This window comes from Porites lutea, chromosome 7 (genome assembly GCF_958299795.1).
Source record: "Porites lutea chromosome 7, jaPorLute2.1, whole genome shotgun sequence".
Lineage (NCBI taxonomy): Eukaryota > Metazoa > Cnidaria > Anthozoa > Scleractinia > Poritidae > Porites > Porites lutea.
The window spans coordinates 3,697,699-3,715,282 of record NC_133207.1 but is presented as its reverse complement, the minus strand read 5'-3'; the positions used below and the strand labels follow the sequence as shown (position 1 = coordinate 3,715,282).

The 17,584-nt window shown below is 42.4% G+C and overlaps 2 protein-coding genes across 3 annotated transcripts in view; one reads left to right on the top strand and one right to left on the bottom strand.

Annotated features, from left to right (window-relative positions):
* LOC140944201 (uncharacterized) overlaps positions 1 to 7,574 on the top strand; it is a 59,662-nt gene extending 52,088 nt beyond the window's left edge. Inside the window, exons 14-15 of the mRNA XM_073393333.1 lie at positions 6,050 to 6,210; positions 7,138 to 7,574. Of these exons, the coding sequence (XP_073249434.1) occupies positions 6,050 to 6,210; positions 7,138 to 7,282 (306 nt within the window). The 3' untranslated portion in view covers positions 7,283 to 7,574. The remainder of the gene's footprint in view (positions 1 to 6,049; positions 6,211 to 7,137) is intronic.
* Positions 7,575 to 7,919: 345 nt separating this feature from the next.
* On the bottom strand, positions 7,920 to 15,975 carry LOC140944202 (uncharacterized). Of its 2 annotated transcripts, XM_073393334.1 has the most exons (7): positions 15,649 to 15,970; positions 14,705 to 14,816; positions 13,893 to 14,023; positions 13,208 to 13,325; positions 12,672 to 12,726; positions 8,950 to 8,997; positions 7,920 to 8,858 (listed from the first exon to the last, which is right to left on the bottom strand). In XM_073393334.1, the coding sequence occupies exons 1-7, from the start codon at positions 15,834 to 15,836 to the stop codon at positions 8,764 to 8,766; spliced, it is 747 nt and encodes a 248-aa protein (XP_073249435.1). In that variant the 5' UTR covers positions 15,837 to 15,970; the 3' UTR covers positions 7,920 to 8,763. The 2 variants fall into 2 exon arrangements, with proteins under 2 accessions (XP_073249435.1, XP_073249437.1); XM_073393336.1 differs by lacking the exon at positions 12,672 to 12,726 and having other exon boundaries at positions 15,649 to 15,975.
* Positions 15,976 to 17,584: the final 1,609 nt, after the last annotated feature.

Sequence of the window (17,584 nt, the reverse complement as noted above, 5' to 3'; positions counted from 1 at the left end):
CCTTTTGTAAAAAAGAACCAGAAAAACTCGTACACCTTTTCTGGTCCTGCCCCAAAACGGCGCTCTTCTGGGAGAGCATCATAACGCGATTAAAACTTTGCCAAATTATTCCCGATAGTTACTCTGCAGACATGACTGTTTCACTAGGCCTGAGATCAGACTCTTCTAAACTTCAACGCCAGATCAACTTTTGTTTTCTTATTGCCAGGCACTATATCTGGCTCTGCAAAACAAAAGAAGCTATACCTCTATTGCAAGGATTTCTCAAACACCTAAAGACAATTTACAACATACAAGCACAAGCAGAAGCAAACAATGTTCTGCCCAAACAATGGTCATTCCTACACGACATCACGTAGAAACTATCGTTTCTACCATGGCGCTATTCCCAACGCCCCCTGATATTCTCTATGTCTTTCATCCGTAGCTTATCCTGCCTCAATAACGCCAACTATCCTTAAATAAGTTTCTTCCGATGCAACTGTGTACTTGAAGCATACGAAATGTAATAATGTTTGAAAACAGTAGTATTGTTAGCAATGTAAGCAATAAGTATTGTCAGTATTGTAAGTATGGTATGAATGTTGTAAATAATGTAAGCAGTGTAAGCAGTGTTCAATATTGTAATTATTGGGTTAAGTAAAGCAAATAAAAAAAAAAAAATAAATAAAAAATAAAAAAAATAAAAAATAAAAAAAAAAAAAAAAAAAAAAAATAGTCATCCCAGTCATCCGTAGTCATCCCTAGTTATGCTAGTCATCCTTAGTCATCCCAGTCATTCCTAGTCATCCCAAGTCATCCCAGTCATCCTTAGTCATCCCTACTCATCCACGTCATCCCTAGTCATCCCTAGTCATCCGTACTCATCCCAGTCATCCCTAATCATCCGTAGTCATCCCGGTCATCGCTAGTCATCCCTAGTCATCCCCGTCATCCCTAGTCATCCTTCGTCATTCCTAGTCATCCTAGTCATCCCTAGTCATCCCCAGTCATCCCTAGTCATCTCTAGTCATCGTTCGTCGTTTCTAGTCATTCCAGTTATCCCTAGTCATCCCCAATCATCCCTAGTCATCCCTAGTTATCCCAGTCATCCCTAGTCATCTTTGGTCATCCCTAGTCATCCCAGTCATCCCTAGTCATCCTTCGTCATTCCTAGTCATGATAGTCATCCCTAGTCATCCCTGGTCATCCTTAGTCATCCCTAGTCATCCCAGTCATCCCTAGTCATCCCAGTCATCCCTAGTCATCCCTAGTCATCCTTCGTCATCCGTAGTCATCCTTCTTCATTCCTAGTCATCCTAGTCATCCCTAATAATCCCTAGACATCCTTAGTCATCCCAGGTCATCCCTAGTCATCCCAAGTCATCCCTAGTCATCCCTAGTCATCCCAGTCATCCCTAGTTATCCCCTGTCATCCCTAGTAATCCCTAGTCATCCTTCGTCGTTTCTAGTCATCCCAGTTATCCCTAGTCATCTCCAGTCATCCCTAGTCATCCCTTGTCATCCCTAGTCATCCCAGTCATCCCTAGTCATCCTTAGTCATCCCCGTCATCCCAGTCATCCCTAGTCATCCCAAGTCATCCCTAGTCATCCTAAGTCATCCCTAGTCATCCCTAGTCATCCCGGTCATCCCTAGTCATCCCTAGTCATTCCAGTCATCCCTAGTCATCCTTCGTCATTCCTAGTCATCATAGTCATCCCTAGTCATCCCTAGTCATCTCTAGTCATCCCAGTCATCCCTAGTCATCTTTCCTCATCCCTAGTCATCCCAGTCATCCCCAGTCATCCCTAGTCATCCTTCGTCATTCCTAGTTATCCCAGTCATCCCCAGTCATTCCAAGTCATCCCTAGTCATCCCAGGTCATCCCTCGTCATCCCAAGTCTTCCCTAGTCATCCTTAGTCATCCCAGTCATTCCTAGTCATACCTAGTCATCCCAGTCATCCCTAGTCATCCTTCATCATTCCTAGTCATCCTAGTCATCCCTAGTAATCCCTAGACATCCCTAGTTATCCCAGGTCATCCCTAGTCATCCCAAGTCATCCCTAGTCATCCCAGTCATCCCTAGTCATCCCCAGTCATCGCTAGTCATCCCTAATCATCCTTCGTCGTTTCTAGTCATCCCAGTTATCCGTAGTCATCTCCAGTCATCCCTAGTCATCCCAGTCATCGCTAGTCATCTTTCGTCATCCCTAGTCATCCCAGTCATCCCTAGTCATCCTTAGTCATCCCCGTCATCCCTCGTCATCCCTAGTCATCCCAGTCGTCCTTTGTCATCCCTAGTCATCCCTATTCATCCCAGTGATCCCTAGTCATCCCAGTCATCGTAGTTATCCCTAGTCATCCCAGTCACCCCTTGTCATCCTTTGTCATTCCTAGTCATCCTTAGTCATCCCAGTCATCCCTAGTCATCCCAGTCATCCCTACTCATCCCAAGTCATCCCTAGTCATCGCAAGTCATCCCTTGTATTCCCTAGTCATCCCAGTCATCCCTTGTCATCCCTAGTCATCCCAGTCATCCCTAGTCATCCTTGGTCATCCCTAGTCATCCCTATTTATCCCAGTCATCCCAAGTCATCGCAGTCATGCTAGTCATCCCTAGTCATTTCAGTCATCCCTACTCATCCCAGTCATACCCAGTCATCCCTAGTCATCCTTAATCATCCCTAGTCATCCCTAGTCATCCCAGTCATCCTTAGTCATCCCTGTCATCCCTATTCATGCCCAGTCATCCCTAGTCATCCCTAGTCATCCCTAGTCATCCCAGTTATCCCTAGTAATCCCTTGTCATCCCAGTCATCCCTAGTCATCTTTAGTCATCCCAGTCATCCTTAGTCATCCCTGTCATCCCTATTCATCCCCAGTCATCCTTAGTCATCCGTAGTCATCCCTAGTCATCCCAGTCATCCCTAGTCATCCCTAGTCATCCCTAGTCATCCCTAGTCATCCCAGTCATCCCTAGTCATCCTTTGTCATCCCTAGTCATCCCTATTCATCCCAGTCTTGCCTAGTTGTCCCTAGTCATCCGTACTCCTCCTAGTCATACCCAGTAATCCCTATTCATCCCTAGTCCCTGTCTTCCCTAGTCATCCCCAGTCATCCCTAGTCATCCCTAGTCATCCCAGTCATCCTTAGTCATCCTTTGTCATTCCTAGTCATCCCAGTCATCCTTTGTCATCCCCAGTCATCCCTAATCATCCCTAGTCATCCTAGTCATCCCTAGTCATCCCTAGTCATCTCAGTCGTCCCTAGTCATCTTTCGTCATCCCTAGTCATCCCAGTCATCCCTAGTCATCCCAAGTCATCCCTAGTCATCCCAAGTCATTCCTCTTCATCCCTACTCATTCCATTCATTCCTAGTTATCCTTTGTCATCTTTTCTCATCCTTAGCCATCTGCAGTCAACCCTAGTCATCCCAGTCATCCCTAGTCATCCTAGTCACCCTAGTCAAGTAAATCAACCAAGTCACCCTAGTCATTCCAGTTACCCTAGTAACCCAAGTCGTCCTATTCATTCTAGTCACCCAAGTCACCCAGGTCACCCAAGGCACCTTAGTTATCCTATTCACGCTAGTCACCCAAGTCGCCCTCGTTACCCAAGTTATCCTAGTGACCCTAGTCACCCTAATCACCCAAGTTACCCTTGTCACCCGAGTCCACGCTTTCACCCTAGTGATGCTAGTCACCTTACTCACCTAAGTCATCCTAGTGACCCTAGTCAGCAAAGTCATCCTGGTCACTCTAGTCATCCTAGTCACGCTAGTCACCCAAGTCACCCTAAGCACCCAAGTCACCCAAGTCATCCTAGTCACCTTAGTCATCCTTGTAACCCAAGTCACCCTAGTCACCCAAGTAATTCATTCACTTAAGTCACCCTTGTCACCCAAGTCACCCTAGTCACCAAAGTCACACTAGGCACCCAAGTCATCCTATTCACCCTAGTCACCCAAGTCACCCAAGTCACCGAAGTAATCCTGGTCACTCTTGTCATCCTAGTCACACTAGGCACCCAAGTCATCCTATTCACCCTAGTCACCCAAGTCACCCAAGTCACCGAAGTAATCCTGGTCACTCTTGTCATCCTAGTCACACTAGGCACCCAAGTCATCCTATTCACCCTAGTCACCCAAGTCACCCAAGTCACCGAAGTAATCCTGGTCACTCTAGTCATCCTAGTCACCCAAGTCACCCTAGTCACCTTAGGCACCTTAGTTATCCTGTTCCTGTTAGTCACCCAAGTCGCCCTAGTCACCCAAGTCAACCTAGTCACACTAGTCATCCTAGTCACTTAAGTCACCCTAGTCACCCAAGTCACCAGTCACCCTAGTCACCCATGTCATCCTAGTCACACTAGTTATCCAAGTGACCCAAGTTTTCCTAGTCACCCTACTCATCCTTGTCACCCAGGTCATCGTAGTCACCAGTCACCCAAGTCATTGTAGTCACGCAAGTCATCCTAGTCACCTAAGTCATCATCCTAGTCACCTAAGTCATCCTAGTTACCCTAGTCACCTAAGTGATCCTAGTCACCCTTGTCAACCTATGCTCCCAAGTCATCCTAGTCACCCAAGTCATCTTAGTCACCCAAGTCACTTTAGTCACCCAAGTCATCCTAGTAACCCTAGTTATCCTAGTCACCCAAGTCACCCTAGTGAACTAAGTCATCCTGGTCACTCTAGTCACCCATGTCATTCTAGTCACCCAAGTCATCCTAGTCATCGTACTCACCCAAGTCATCCTAGTCATTTGAGTCATCCTAGTCACCCAAGTCACTCTAGTCACCCAAGTCATCCTAGTCACCCTCGTCATCCTAGTCACCTAGTCATCCTAGTCACCGCAAGTCATCCTAGTCACCCTAGTCATTGTAGTCACCCTAGGCACCCAAGTCACCTTAGTCACCCAAGTCATCTCAGTCACCCTAGTCATGCTAGTCACCCAAGTCATCCTAGTAACTTAAGTCACCCAAGTCACCCTAGTCACCCGAGTCGCCCAACTCACCCCAGCCACCCATGTCACTCTTGTCACCTTGGGCACCCAATTCACCGTAGTCACGCAAGTCACCTTAGTTACCCTAGTGAGGGAAATGCAAGTCACCTAAGTTACCCAGGCTATGTGGCAGCCTCTTTCCTGAGAACAACGCCGAGAAAATTGGGAAATAGTGTGTTCTTTTTGTCGGTAATGATGCACCTTGTTTTGAGACAATTGTTTTAATTTCACTGTCTGCTAGATACTTTCAATATTCCTCTTGTCCTTTCATCTATATCAGACTTTTACCCGCAAAGTGAGAATATTCCGAATTCGTAATCTCTAAAATCTGCAGAGTTGTGACTGTGCAAACTGTGATTCTTCATTACCAAGAGGAAGCGTTTTCCCTTTTAATTTCGGGAAAAAGTTTTGCAGAAAAGCCTTAAAACCTGGGAACCCATAATACCAGTGAAACCCGTAAACCACTAAACCCCTAAAAACTGAGTTAACCAGTGCAACGAAAGAAAACGCTTAAACCAAGGAAACTATAGAAAACCCCCTCCCTGACTTAAAGATTTTTTATGTCATATGAGCTTCGTGACTACATTATGTTAGACCAAAACAGGTATGACGCTAGTCTTAATGGAGCTGTTGACCAGTCTGTGTTTATACTGTTCTTAAAGGGGAGCAATGGTGTTGCAGTGGTGAGAACACTCTTTTCCCACCAATGTGGCCCCGGTTCAAATCTTGACGTCGATGCCATATGTGGGTTCAGTTTGTTGTTGTTTTCTCCTTTGCTCCGGGAGGTTTTTTTACTGGGTACTTCGGTTTTCCCCTCCCCACAAAAACCACCGTTTTCAAATTCCAGTTCCACCAGAAATGGTACATGAAGGACCGACCTGTGGATGTGCTGGCTCTAAATCTATTTATTAATAGTGTTTATTTATTTATTTATTTATTTTAATTATCGCTACAAGAGGCAGTATTTGTTCAGTATTGAATCAGATACATGTAGTGAATCGTCCCTCTATGCCGTTGACCCTTACATGCGGTCGATTAAATCCTATCTTTCACTTAATGTTATAGATCATCATTGGAAAGCAACTTGCTGTCTTCAAGAAAGGCTACAACGCTCCAGGTGTATTCACTGAAGAAATGAACGCCCCATCACGGCCCTGTAGAGCTGTAATCACGATACAACTTACCACGGAACATGGACAGTGTTTTCACAGCTTGCTGCATACCAGGTTAGAAACGTATATGTTGCAATTTGTCAGGCAATCCAATTCTATAACCGACAAAATAGACCGGCATTTTCGTGTGTGAACAGTGCAGAAGAATATTCGTGGCTTGTGGTCGTCAGATGTGAGTTCTACACAGGTGGTGGTTAGAGCTGATCTCGGTCCATTTGTCTCGTTGAAGTTCCTGTTTGGAATTGTTAATACGCGTTTTTAGTTTTTCATTGGTTTGTAGCTTCTTACCGATCGCAGCCGTGTAGATTCAGCGATACCAAAACATTACCCATGCTGCTTTTACCTTTGTCAGCTAAGCCAAACATGTCCAGCTTTGGCTATAAAAACCGCTACTACTTGGTTTATTAGTCAGTTAGGAGTTAGTTTTGTCAGTAAGAACTGTAAAAGTTAAGAAGAATAGGAAAGCAAAGGCAAAGATGTAAAATAGGCTCTTGGTACCTACTCGCTTTGCAAGCGATTGGCGCAAACACCCGCACACATATAGACGATTCTGAAGCTGTTACAGAAAGGTGTACTAGTACAGACGATAACGTCTGGGCAATTTGTGGTATTGATTACATTTCAGATTAAGGTTTCTGGACAGTCATTCTCGATTTTAATTCGTTGGTAAATGATTCGTATCCTTCGAATCGTCTATGTGACGCACGATTTTCTCTCAAAAGAGCAAGTTGTTGTTAAATTTGTCTTGAGAGTAAACAAACGGACGGTCTGGCGATTATTTTAATTGCATGATGGTTTCTGTATGCATGTTCTCACAGGCTTGGCATGTTTTGTTTGCCTGTGCGACATCCTTTCCACAAAAACGTAAAAAATTCTTCGGTTGCTCCTACGTTTCAGCAGATGGAAACGAAACTTATTTATCAGGGCTTAATTGAAAGTGATATTTTTCAGTGCAAACTATGCTATTCATCCTATTTTTAGTTTTAACCTCGATTTCAAAGACGACCTTCCCTGGCTGCTGATTGTGCCATTTGTAACAACTGGTAGTTTGCTGCTAGTTCTTCATGGCTGGACTCAACTTAATCCAGATTTACTGCCAACTGTAATGACGAAGATAAAAAGGTAGCCTGAACGGACGACAATTTAGCTTCAGAAGCGTCGTTATCTTCACCGGCCCGTTCAGTGCGAAGCAAGTCACTGCAAGCTCACCTCGTGGGCTGCGATCTTCAGCCAGGAAAACTGTTTGGCTTCGCTTCAGCTTCCATTCATTATCTCCTCTATACAGATTTACTACTAACAGTTATAATCCTGAGAAAAAATGGCTGGCGAAAATGGAAAGCTGATGAGGTATATCTGTCCATTGTAGGCAGTTCTTCAAGGTCCGTCATTACTACTACAGTCGACTATCTCTTAACTGACACCTCTATAAGACGGACACCTCTGTAAAACGGACACCTAGAGTTGGACCCTGCCGGACATCTCTCTAAGACGGACAGCTAGTGCCCGTCCCAAAGGTGTCCGTCTTAGAGAGAGTCGACTGTACTGACAGTAATGACCAAGAGCTAAATTGTGGACAAAGTCAGAGAAAGGGAGAGTATATCGCTAACGAGGCATGTTGTAACAATCTGGCACTGATACCTGTCGCTTAGCCAGTTATGCGGCTTGAGGTGTGCAGTATACAAAGAAATGCTCCATGCATTCTCCATTTGTAAACCTCCGTTAAGCGTGCATTATTTCCCAAAAGAATATAGAAAACCATTGGCTTAGAATAAGCACATGTTTTTATTAATGACACAGGCAATCTTGACGACAATGGCGGCCTAGATGAATACTCGACAATTCGAACTCACTTCTGACAGCACGTTCTGTTGGAATTATTCCATGAATGAAGAAAGCTTTTACTGACTTTTGAATTTACGTTTTTATTCCTTTATTTCTTTAATTACTTTTCAAAATGATTTTTATTTGTAGTGGTAGCCAAAACAAAAAAATCGGCTGTAATATAAGCACTTCATTTCTAGTCGATACTATAATTGTATGACCAATACAATCATAATTACTCAATTTGCAACTTCTATTTTTCATACTGGCTAAGACACCAATCATTTATTAACTCGTTAATGTACCTGAAGAGAACCTGAAAAATTCAGGCTTGGCCAGGAATCGAACCTTGACCTTTGCGATTGATCGGACGCAACGCTCTATCCACTGACCAAATTTAGCCAACCGTAGAGCAAGCCATTGTGAGTTTTCAGGTTCTTTTTCATCCGCCTAGGTTGTTCATTCTACTGCCAAGATCATGAGTTCACTTTCACATCTTTATCTGCAGTTCCAAATATGATTCATTTCACGTATTTCGATTTACGTCATTTCCTCCATTGGGTATTTAGCCTGCATAACAGGCGCTTTATGAGCCAAGCGAGGCAAACACGGCATTTTGCGCGAAGCGCGAGACGAGATGAGGGGAATATTGCGAACTCACAATGGCTTGCTCTCCAGTAAGCCTGATTGATTAGCTCAATGGATAAAGCGTTGCGTCCTATCATTCTCAAAGGTCAAATTTATGGTTTAGATAATCTTGGGCTTGTGGTGTAAATTTCCCACATCTCAGGTGTTCGCCGTATACACATTTCCAGCAACAAGCGTTAGCAGGCCCATTTCAAAGGTTTTGAGGACGCTCGAAGAAACCACAGTCGAGTGTCCTTGAAAGAGAAATTTAAAAAAATATATATGAATATCGTAATTTTTTTGGAGCGACGGGTAACCGAGAAACAAGTTCCAAGAAAGGCAAACCTGTAGGCGGGGCTGAGGAAGGTCCTGTTGACTGTGATGGAGGTGGCTCTAAAAACAAATAATATCAAAGAAGTTAATGAGACATAATTGTGGGTAATTTTGACAACTGTTGGCAACTGTTCCTTGTCGTAACTGTAGTAATTTACCATTTCACATTTCCCATAATGCATCCCGTGTGCCCCCCTTCCCCCCCCCCCAAAAAAAAATAAAATGCATGATCGTTGTTTCTAATTTCTCTTTTGTATTGAAAGTCGTGCCAAAAGAAATTGAAGATATCATCATCATCATCATCACTTTTATTTATAAAAGGGTAAAAACATCAGGCAAATATACAATATCCTAAAAAAAAGTTACAAACTATTGAATTAACAGTAATAGCACTTACAATAGGTGAATGTTGAAATAAATAAAATTAATTATAAAATTAAAGCCTGTTTTCCATGAATGCCGTGTTCCAGCTAGAAGTTAACAGTTTACGAAAGCAAGTCAAAGATTTTGCTTGTCTAAAATCAGTGGGCAAATTGTTCCACTGAACAGCCCGCTGTAGCAGAAGCTATTTCTATATTAATTGCTTCATGGCAAGGGAACAGCAAGCTTATTTTCAGAATCTCTAAGGTTATAAGAATTAAACAAATCGCTGCATAGTATGAATTTTGAAGACATGTAATCAGATACAAGGCAATTCAAAGACTTGTACTCCATCACAACCTTCTGAATTCGCCGCTGAGTTTCAAGGTTCTGCCACCCCAAGTCATTGGGGTGGCAAATATTGAAATTGATTTGGTAACTCACCTGTAAATCATCGTGATAACTCACGCTACTTAACCGACGGCCTTATTAGACTCCATGGTTTGTACGTGATATTTGCCATAAATACCACTTGCGATATTTCAAAGTTGTCTCGCCTAACGGCTCGTGAAATTACGTATAACAATTTCGAGATATCACTCCTGGTATGCTATTAGCTATACCAATTCATTTCATGTCCATTCTTTACTTAGTTCCACACTTCTCAGAGGTGTGTAAGTGAGGAAAAGTAAGACAAAGTAAGGGTAATGTCACACTTTTTCCCCAGTCACGAACCCTTTGTCATTCTTCACTTAGTTCTACACTTCTTAGAGGTGTAGAAGTGTAGAATAGTCTGACAAGGTCAGAATGTTGTGAAATGTAGAATGTTGTGAAATGTAGAACTAAGAATAAAAAAGGGTTCGTGACTAGGGGAAAAATGTGACATTATCCTTACTTTGTTAACGTTTCCACGCTTCTAAACCTCTTAGAAGTGTTGAACTAAGTAAAGAATGACAAGGGGTTCATAACTGGGGAAAAGTATGACTGTATCCGCACTTTGTCAGACTTTTCCACACTTCCACACCTTTGAGAAGTGTAGAACTAAGTAAGAAGTGAAGAAACTCTGGATTTCCTGGACATGGCTCCCGAAATGCGGAGACTTAGTGATCGCTTGCAGGATGTGGTCTCTTAAAGAAGAGGTCTCGATAAACCGTCTTTACGGAGGATGTATATTAATTAATTTCATGCACTTTTGAAGTTACGATGTGTATAGTCCACACACATATATGTAAGGGTTAGCAGCCTGATACAATGCAGATATCCATCCTGGTGGGGAGGAGCGCGCGACGACCGGAAATGATTTGTAGGCTAGGATAGGTGCACTGCTCTAGAAGACGTCGGGGTACTTGTTCCTTTGATACGCAATAACAATTCAACATGGAGTACTCATGTTTTTATGCCCGTCTATTCCAGCCCCCAGCCAGTCGGAGAAGCGAAAAGAAAAATGATTGTAGGTAGACAAAAAGACGGAGAGTGCAAGACGAAGAACTGCGACAAGGTGACCAATAGGCTGATTTAGCAACAGAACGGGAACGTCAGTTGACGACGGCGCTCGCAAATCAAACAACTGGTTTGACCAATGGCAGAGCGGCAAATTGAGCACCGGAAATCGTGTTTAGTCCTTTCCGCGCGCTTTCCCGTCGTCAACTGACGTTCCCGTCCTGTTGCAAAATCAGCCTAATATAATAATTACAAAGTAACTGCTGGTATACAAGGTTTTGATAATAATAGAAAGGAAAATACTAATTATGCAGTTTGAAAATCGAAGGTTGTTGCCGATTTACAGAAGGTGTTAAGCTTAACAAATCGACCACAATTACACTCTTATAGACCATAGAAATGACGTCATAAAATGTTCAAAACTCAAGTGGAATCACGAGCCCCGTCTGTCGAGTCGAGACAACTTGTCCGCTCGTACAAGTTGTGAAAAGCATTTTTCCACTCGTATCATGTCGACAGTATTGGGCATGACTGACAAAGGCCATAATATACATCATGCAAGGCGGTAGGGGACAAACAATGATTGATACGTTGTACAGCTCAATACCAGTAGCCTGTGAATAGGCCTTTGGTCGAGCGGGGAACTGGGGAGAAGGAAAAGCTCTCTCTTTCTCTCCCTCCCTCTCTCCCTCTCTCTATCTCCCTCTCTCTCCCCCCTTCCCTTTCTCCGCTATTTTTTTCCCCAGACCGAGAGCTCACAGGCTAAATACCAGATGCAGTTTTCTTAGATAAAGCGTCAACATGGTTTTCCCATGTTAGATTTTCGTCAATAAGCACACCGAGAGGGACTTAGAGCATTGAGAATGTTTTATAGGAACTTTATTTATATTCAAAGGCAGAGAATGTAGATTATTAAGCTTTAGCTTGAGCCAATTAACATGCACTCAGTTTTAGTCATATTTAGCGTTAATTTATTTGCGGTAAGCCAGCGATTTATGTTACGCAAGTTCTCGTTCAGGGAAGACTGAATGGAATGGATGGGTATCATCAGCATACATTCTTGGCACAGAGTGAAAAAGACAATTGGGCAAATAATATTGTTCCCTGGGGAATACCACACTTGAGGGTGCAACATTCTGAACCATTGACAACGCATTTCTGAATACGATTACCTAAGGAGGAGAACCATTTATGGGAAACATCTGTTATACAATAGAGATGTAATTCAGATAATAGAATGTGGTGGTCGACTGTGTCAAACGCCTTTTTAAGGTCAAGAAAAACAACAGCGTTAATATTACCTATATCAATATTATAGGCCCGACTATCAGTTGCCTCCAATAAGGCTGTAACTGTTGAGTGAAGCGCGCGGGACCCAGATTGGTGCTGAGACAGGGGGTTTATTATGGGCAATGTGAAAATGGTGAATTGCAGTAAATGTACCAATTGTAATTGTAACAGCTGTGGTGAACTGTAGTACCCAGGTCTAGTTGATTGTGGTTTTCTACACGGCTTCGATTTGTCACACTAAAGAAGTCTCCCCAAGTTTTAAAAAGGAAGCAGGCCTTGTATGCTTGCGTTAGTGTAGCGGCTGCTTAGTCTACGTCTATTATCTTTCTGGAAAGAGGGCAAATTGTGTCTTTGGTTTGTTTGATTATTATCTCAAAAGTTGGCAAGCCCTTATGGCAATAGCCTACAGAATAGGGGCTATTTTTGCGCTTTTTCAGGCGAGCGTGAGCCAGACGTGAAAAGCGAGTCACGCGCGACGGGGAAGGCGCGTGTCTCGCGCTCCACGACCTCTTCATGCTTGCCTAAAAAACGTGAAAAAATGGCAGCGGTTCTACATGGAGGCTGTCAAAGTGACATCTGCAATGACCCCCACTCCCTTGAATATGAATAACTTTATTTGTTCATACACTTAATTACATTCATACCTGGAGGAGACCCACATTTGCCTGGACAGCAACATTTGCTTGTTAATTCAAGATACTGTGGACAAAAAAATAAAACCGTCTGGGGACAACCAAGAGATGTTTGACTCTATGTATTTGGGGTAAAAAGGGGGCTTCTTTTGCTGTAGCCTCTCACGCAGACGTTTTTTTGGTTCGTCATGCAATCCTCCCCAACGTGGGACAGGAACGCGTGACGAACCCTCAAGAGCGTCTGTATGGGAGGCTACTTTCGTGCCCCTGAGTCCACCCTCTAGTCCACTCTAGATACAATCCCCTCCCCAGTAACTAGTCTCCTACACAGCAGTTTGGGCCGGAGTCGCGCAAGCTCGGGCAGGGAGCTTGCGTGACTCCGGCTTGAGCGTCTGCGAAGGAAGTCAAACCGTTTAATCCTTTATCTGTTGGTACAGCGTCACATCACTCACATCAGGGTATGTTCACATCAGTCACATTAAAGGAGCTTTGTCACGAAATTCATAAAAGTTCTATGGTAAAGTAAGTACTCAAATCTGTATACATACATAGGTGTCAGTTGGCCTATTCGATGTGTTGATGTATCGAAAGTAGCTTTTGATTTCAGGCAAAGTGTCGTTGCAAACTAATGAAATGATGGCAGAATGATGTTCCTTTTCTCCACTCCTGAAAAACAAAAATTATAAATTATGTCAATAAATTGATTAAATTGTAATCGTCGTTAACACAGGCGATTTTTGTGCGATTTCGTTGCAATTTTTCTCTCTTATTGCAGCTCCGGTTACTTATTTAATGGGAATTTCTCAATAATTTTCGATATTTCCTTATTTCACCCCCAAAGGGGATGAAACAACTTGGAAAATTTCGTCATGTCTATTCCATTACCCTCCATGTCCTCACGTGAGACGAAAGAAATTAAAGCAGGGTAACTCCACGTGAAATTAGCAGGAAAATAAGCAAGTGGAGAAGGTCCACATTGGAACAACGCGCGGTTACTAGCTGGTACTCCCGAGGATTTGGGTGGGGCAGCACCACCATCACTTCCATCACGACATTTTGGATATGGTGGTCGAGACTAGTACAGTCGACTCTTGGTAACTCGAACCTCCAGCTAACTGGAAGCAATTTTCATTTCCCTTCAGATCATTTTTATATCGGGAGTCGACTGTAATAGGAAAAAGAACAACCTATTTTTTAAACAAAGTACCACAGAATTTAAACCCAATTTAATACCTAAATTTTAAAGTGAGGTTTGATGTGATAAAACCTCCATCATCTCCATCGACAGTACTCACAAATTTTGCATTTTCATCTTTACCCAGGCTTTCACATCTGTGGACGGATGTGTTTGTCCATCTCGCAACCTACGAAATGTGCGGTTGAGGAGACAAATGTTACTTTGGGTGCACCCAAATAGCCAAACAGATTCTCCAGATGTTTTATTTTTGTTTTTTATACTATCAAGCTTGTTTTCAGTGTTAGCGCTAAGGCCTTCGTCCCCTTAATTGATTTCGTTTAGCATCGAATGCGCTTCCTGACTTCCTGGCTAGATGGTGAAATCGCCCCATAAAGGGATTCCGGAATTCGGGAAATTTTTTCTTGTGCAATCCGGAATCCAGGAAATTTTAGTCGTGGAAGGAGGAATCCTGGGCTTTGGAATCCCGAATAAAGCTCAAGGAATCCGGAATCCCATTAAGGATTGGAATCTGGAATCTAATTAAGTTCCACTGACAAAGACTGGAATCCAGTACCTGGAATCCGGAATCCACGGCGAGGAGTCCAGAATCCAAGACTGTCTTGGATTTCCTTACATGGGGCGAAGAGGAGAAAAAACTGGGAAAAAACTGGGAATGGCCTTAATAGTAGAGAAAGGGTTGTATCCGATGTAAACAAGGGATGCTTATTCAGGGACGTGCCGCTTTACAAGGGTGTGTGTTTTTTTTTTTTGCCCTCTCTGACCCGAACAAGGTTTTAATTGGATTTGTTATACTAGTATTGAACAGCCTATGAACGTGACTTGTTTAAATATTTTCATGCATACTTACAGTGGCCTTGATACAGGGTAAATAACCAGTCATGTTTTCACCAACAAATTCGCTGAAATCACCGCATGGACTGTAAGATATGTACCACCCATCCTTGTCCATAACTGTAAACCTAAAAAAATTAAACAGATATGTCATATGATCTCACCAAGTTACTGCGGTGTTTACGTAAGGATCAATTTATTTAGTAATATTCACAAGTAGCTAAATAACTTAAATTACAGCAAAATGCACCGAAAAGCTAAGGAAACTTCCCCACTCAATAGGATTGTTAAGTCAAACAGTCTTCCCTCTTGGACGGCAAAGGCCTATATATGTCGAGGAGTCCACCGAGTTAAGACATGTGTAGATTGTAAAATGCCTTGTGTGAATAAACGAACGGAGAAGAAAAATCTGAATATCTACAGATCCCTCGTAGAACGGACGAAATTCCAGGGGTTGAACAAAGCCCAGAACATTTCTCTAAGGCAGGTTGAACCAACACTTTGTTCACTTTTATCAGAAATGAAAATATTTCCAGTGGGTGTGTGAACATTTTTGAGCGTTCAAGGGGGTAAGGATATATTAAGGTTTAATTTTAATAAAAGCGTGCCAAAACCTGTCCAGTAGCACGTCCCCGGCCAAATAAAGGAAGGACCCCCATCCCCACCTCGAGTTTATCCCAAGGCCCACCCCGAGACCCTCCCAGTCATCTGACCTCTGCAGAAATAGTTCTGCATTCTAGCTTGCCCATAGTTAGCAAATAACCTTGTTCAATTTCCTTCACCTTAACAACTGTTCTCCGTGTAAGTCAGCTCAATTAGACTAAAATTAAAAGCCCTGGGGCGTGCTGAAACCGTAAGAAGTCAAAATTGATCTCAATCTAGTCTAATATGGAATCCTCTTATCCCCTTTTCGAGACAAAAACGCTGCGCGGATTACACTAGTCGGACAAAGAAACGTACCTTGGTGTTGACGAATCCGTCTTCAGTGGCAGAAGGTTCACATATTCTTTCGTTTTGTTGACTGTTTCTCTGTAGCATGCACATCCTTCGTAGCCCTCGGCGGGGATGCACTGATCGACGCCCATAGAAATGCAACAGAAGCCTGCCAAAAAAAAGTAGATCACTGCAAACGATTGGATACCTGGCATCTTCAACGTGAATACTCTGTCTTTTATTCCTCAGACGAAAAAATATCGTGCAATCGCCAAAAGCAAAATTTGTAGAGTCGAAAGCACAATCGATATCCTCTAATTCTCGGAAAACGTGTTTGTCTTGTAAAAGTGAAACGTGTGACGGGCAAAGGACCTTAAGGCGTGACCCCTGACCTCCAATTCATTATGGGAGACGAAAACGTCAATTTTATAAATATCCTATTGAATAGTAAAGACAGTGAAGGAAGAAGGACCAAAAAAAGATGTTTTACGATGTTTTAGTGTGGAAAAATGGACCAAAGGACCTTTTATGAAGACTAGCATACGAAACATCGAGTTTATATCAAAATGCGACAGTTCAAAATCAGAAGCATATGCATATACTTCTGTCAAAATGTTTATCACCGTTGTTTGTGTTTTATTTTTGATCAGGTTACGTCATGGCTTTAGGCAGATTAACTTCCCATGTGGGCTCTTGTTTTGGCTCAAAATAAGAATTTTTTCCTTGTCTATTTTTCTTCTAAAACGTTGACTAAAAGATGATGTTTGACGATGTTTAAGAGAACAGATCGAGAAGACCCAAATTTTAAATTTTCTTTTCATTTGATTTTTGTACAAATTGACTTAAGCAGAAAAGAGAATTTATCAAGAGTTCGATTTTGGAATTTATGGGTTCCTGGCGAGAAAATTTACCAGTATTGAGGTGCCTAATTAGTCTTACATTTGAAACAAAACTGAATGCAAGGCTGGCACTACGGCAAAGGGTTGATTTATTCATAGGCCAATATTTCGGCTAACAAAATTAGCATTCCTGATACCGACAGAAAATTTCTTTTAACGGCTCCCAAAATTTAAATCAAATTAAAGGCTCCTAGGAGCGAGCTAGCTCATGGATGAATTGAATCGTAAACGAGCATGGGTGTAAAGTGCCTCTGCTCTTGAATTTTGTGATTAAATTTCGTTATTGTTGACAACCGAATGTGGAAGATTATCACCTCTATTTATAGTAACTCAGGAAGGCTTGAGAAACATTCCGTTTTGAAATTCATTTTTTTTTAACTGCTTGGGCACTGTAACATATTCACTTTCCGGAAGGGATCCTCCTTAGTTCTTTTTTTTATATTTCATGACTTTCTCTGTGTTGATAGATCATGTTTACATTCTTTAGCATTTGGTTTTTGGCATCTGCTTTTTGGCATACAGTGTCGGTTTTCCGGAAAAGCATTTCGTATTTCGTCAGCATTTCTTCGGTAACTTTTTGCCATCTCTATAGCACTCACGCTTATCCTTGCCCGAAGCTGTACGTGTTCTGAGTCTTCTGACCTTAGGAATCCAAACCCGACACAGTTGAATGTCCGATTGCATGTGCACCTGAATATTCTAGAAACTTGTTATCGGTGCAGCATTTTATTTAACGCTTTTTACTTGTAAAATAATTTGCTTCCTCATGTGACGGTCAACGTCGCTTTACAATTCGGGGATCTTTACGAAATCCCATATTCAGGCTTCGATGGTTCTTTCAGACTCCTGTCGATAGCCTTCTCCGGGCATCTTCTCCATATCAAGTAATATCGGGAACAAATGTGCACAATTCGCCCAAATATACAACAATGATCCACGCTTAATTATTTCAAAGCCCTTTTAACAATTCCAAGTCCATCATTCCATGCAGATGATATTGTCAGTATTCTTTAGAATACCGTAAAATTCCGAAAATAAGTCCTGGGGCTTATATTTTTCAAAGG

Bases quoted from the DNA above. Each gene is read 5' to 3' on its own strand.
- LOC140944202 (XM_073393334.1), bottom strand. From the start codon at position 15,836: ATGCCAGGTATCCAATCGTTTGCAGTGATCTACTTTTTTTTGGCAGGC. The intron at 14,817-15,648 runs GTACGTTTCTTT...TAATTTTTTTAG, and splicing joins ACGGATTCGTCAACACCAAG to GTTTACAGTTATGGACAAGG. The intron at 13,326-13,892 runs GTATTAAATTGG...TTTGTTTTTCAG, and splicing joins AACCTCACTTTAAAATTTAG to GAGTGGAGAAAAGGAACATC.